At 38.8% G+C, this 2,659-nt stretch overlaps 1 protein-coding gene across 1 annotated transcript; it reads left to right on the top strand.

The window, feature by feature from the left end:
* Positions 1 to 739: 739 nt before the first annotated feature.
* Positions 740 to 2,142, top strand: LOC125785871 (epidermal differentiation-specific protein-like). Its single transcript, XM_049470049.1, has 2 exons — positions 740 to 1,764; positions 1,914 to 2,142. The coding sequence occupies exon 1, from the start codon at positions 740 to 742 to the stop codon at positions 1,751 to 1,753; it is 1,014 nt and encodes a 337-aa protein (XP_049326006.1). The 3' UTR covers positions 1,754 to 1,764; positions 1,914 to 2,142.
* The last annotated feature ends 517 nt before the right edge of the window (positions 2,143 to 2,659 follow it).

The raw sequence follows: 2,659 nt of genomic DNA, 5'->3' as shown, positions 1-2,659 counted from the left end.
CATCGTCTGCACTAATCACCAGGAACTAAGCTCCTAACGACAGGTCTAGAGTTGGAACGACGCAGCTGAACCACGGTAATTGCCAACATTCGCTGGAACTACGCTTTTGGGAAACACCTGAGTAGCTTAACTAAGGTTCGCACTATGTAAGTTACTAACGTGGTTACCTCCATAAATATGTAAGTTGCTAATGTACTTAGCAACAACCCTTTTGGGAAACGGTCCCCTGGATGTTTTAATCCACACCTGAGTCTGATTACTGTTTTCACACCTTCTTCTTCTTCTTCTTATTATTATTATTATTATTATTATTATTATGAATGGGAGCTCAAATTTAGGAAACAATAACATACATGGTGCAGGAAGCTTGATTTATTCCATACAGAGGGGAATCACTTTTACAAACATTTAATAATGAAATCTTTACTGCTACTACTACTAATAATAATAATCGTACTAATCATAATAATAATTAAAAAAAAAATAAATAATAAGAAGTAGAATCCACTGTCTTCACATCTTTAAATAAAAACTCTTTGATCTTGAGTATATGAGAAATGTGTTTATGTAAATGACATGTTTGCATCACAGGAATTCAAAGCACCATTCAGGAGCACTCCCTGCTGATCCTCCCAGAAGTCCAACCCACCCCAAACCAGCTATATATACAGAGGGAAGTTTGCTCACAAGAGCATCTCCTCCTGCAGAAGCTTCAGGAACGCACCTTCCTCCAGACACCATGAATAACAAGATCATCGTCTACGAGCATTGTTGGTTCCAGGGCCTCAGCAGAGAGTACACCTCTGATGTCAGCAATTTAGTTGTAGAAAATTTTAACGACTGCGTCTCTTCTGTGAAAGTGATCGGAAATCCGTGGGTGGCGTACGAACATACCAATTTTGATGGCTCCTTTCAAGTCTTTGAAGAGGGTGAATATGGCGCTGTGGACAGCAATGATGTCATTTCTTCACTAAAGTTGGTGTGGGAGGATCTGACTAATCCTCAGATCACCCTTTATGAGCACTCAAACTATCAGGGCAACCAGCTGGTTCTCAGGAATGAGACCAACTTGTGTCATGGCTATTTCAATGATGTTGCATCTTCTCACAAGGTGCAGAGAGGAGCATGGATCCTCTATGAGCATGGTAATAAAACTGGGTATAGAATGTTGGCCAGATTCTCTCAGGATGTGCCTGATTATGGCCACTTCAACTTCCATGACAAGCTTTCCTACGCTGTTCCTCTGAAGCCGGGAAAAACAGGCATATCTGCAGTGGTCCTCTGGGACAAGAAGGAGGAACACGTTCAGTCCGTTGTCATCGACTCCATAAGCTCTGTGAATCGTTCATCACAAGAGCGTACCTTCACCACGGAGATGGGTCGAGATTACGAGACGTCTGTCACTGAGAGCTTCAACTTTAGCAACAGTACACAAATCAGCTGGGGAACATCCTTTGGCATAAATGTGGAGATGGTTAAAGCGCAGAGCAACTTCTCTTTGAGTAACACCTTCACTGTGGAGTGGGGGAAAAGCAACACCAGAACTGAGAAGAAGAGTGTTCGTATCTCCCTGCCGAACACCGTCTCTCCGAAAACCAAGCTCACTGTGAATGTGGTGAGGAAGCAAGTGAGTGTAAAGGTTCCGGTCAAGCTGATCATCACCACGGGTTCTCAGCATAAGGAGGAGTATGGAGAATACAGGTGTCAGTCTGGAGAATCTATCACCACCGAGTACGATGAAGAGAAGATCTAGAACAGCAGTAGGTATGATGTATTGAATACAGAACAAATATCACTAAATACAGTGCTGTATAGTTGTACATATATTGAATAAACCTTGAACTGACCAATAGCAATGGTCAAAAATTACTGTGTGTAATGTTTCTCATTTCCAGTTTCCCTTACCATTGCAGAACATTCACATCTTCTGGGCTTCTCAAGGATACTGTGGCTCCAGAGGATCCTGTGACACGCTGTGACCATCATACTAATGTTTTTTCTTCCAATCTCCTCTTAATTCATTTCATTTTACTTAATACTGTAAGCAAATAAACAACATTGTGTATGCCTTGTCTTTTACATGTGAGAAAATCAGCAGTAATCAAATAAATAAATACAATAAACAGCAATAAATTCTCTAATTAAAGATTCTTTGACCTTTTTGATTCAAGCACTTATTACACAATTTGTGAGCTGTCTGTAGAAGTTAAAGCAGAATACCTTGATATACTTGATATAAAATCCTGTATGATCATGGATAAGCCCGAAAAACACATCTGTAATAGAGCAGATACCAAGATACTACAGAAATATCTGAAAATAGAAGTACCAGTAAACTGGGTTGTTGTTTGTATAATTGTAAAAAGTGAAAACCTATAAATAAAGTTATTAAAAAATTAAAAGTACCGGTAAATAGAAACAATAACAATTATTACCCATCAGATGTAATAAGTCCAAAAGAAGACTGATGAGAAATAATGAAATAGTAATACCATATATGTTATTATTATTATTAAAATTATTATTATTATTATTGTTAACATTTTGAGTACAGTTTAATTGAGCAGACAAACACATATATAGGGTCCTATCGTACACCCTGCACAAGGCATGTTGTGGTGCTAGTTGCAATCTTACACTCTGTCAACAGTCTATTTTA

The sequence above is a fragment of the Astyanax mexicanus genome, chromosome 21 (assembly GCF_023375975.1).
Source record: "Astyanax mexicanus isolate ESR-SI-001 chromosome 21, AstMex3_surface, whole genome shotgun sequence".
In the NCBI taxonomy this organism is placed as follows: domain Eukaryota; kingdom Metazoa; phylum Chordata; class Actinopteri; order Characiformes; family Acestrorhamphidae; genus Astyanax; species Astyanax mexicanus.
Note: the sequence above shows the minus strand (reverse complement) of the source record. Positions and strands in the feature narration are given on the sequence as shown.

Excerpts from the sequence above, each read along its gene's own strand:
- LOC125785871 (XM_049470049.1), top strand. The coding sequence starts at position 740 with ATGAATAACAAGATCATCGTCTACGAGCATTGTTGGTTCCAGGGCCTC.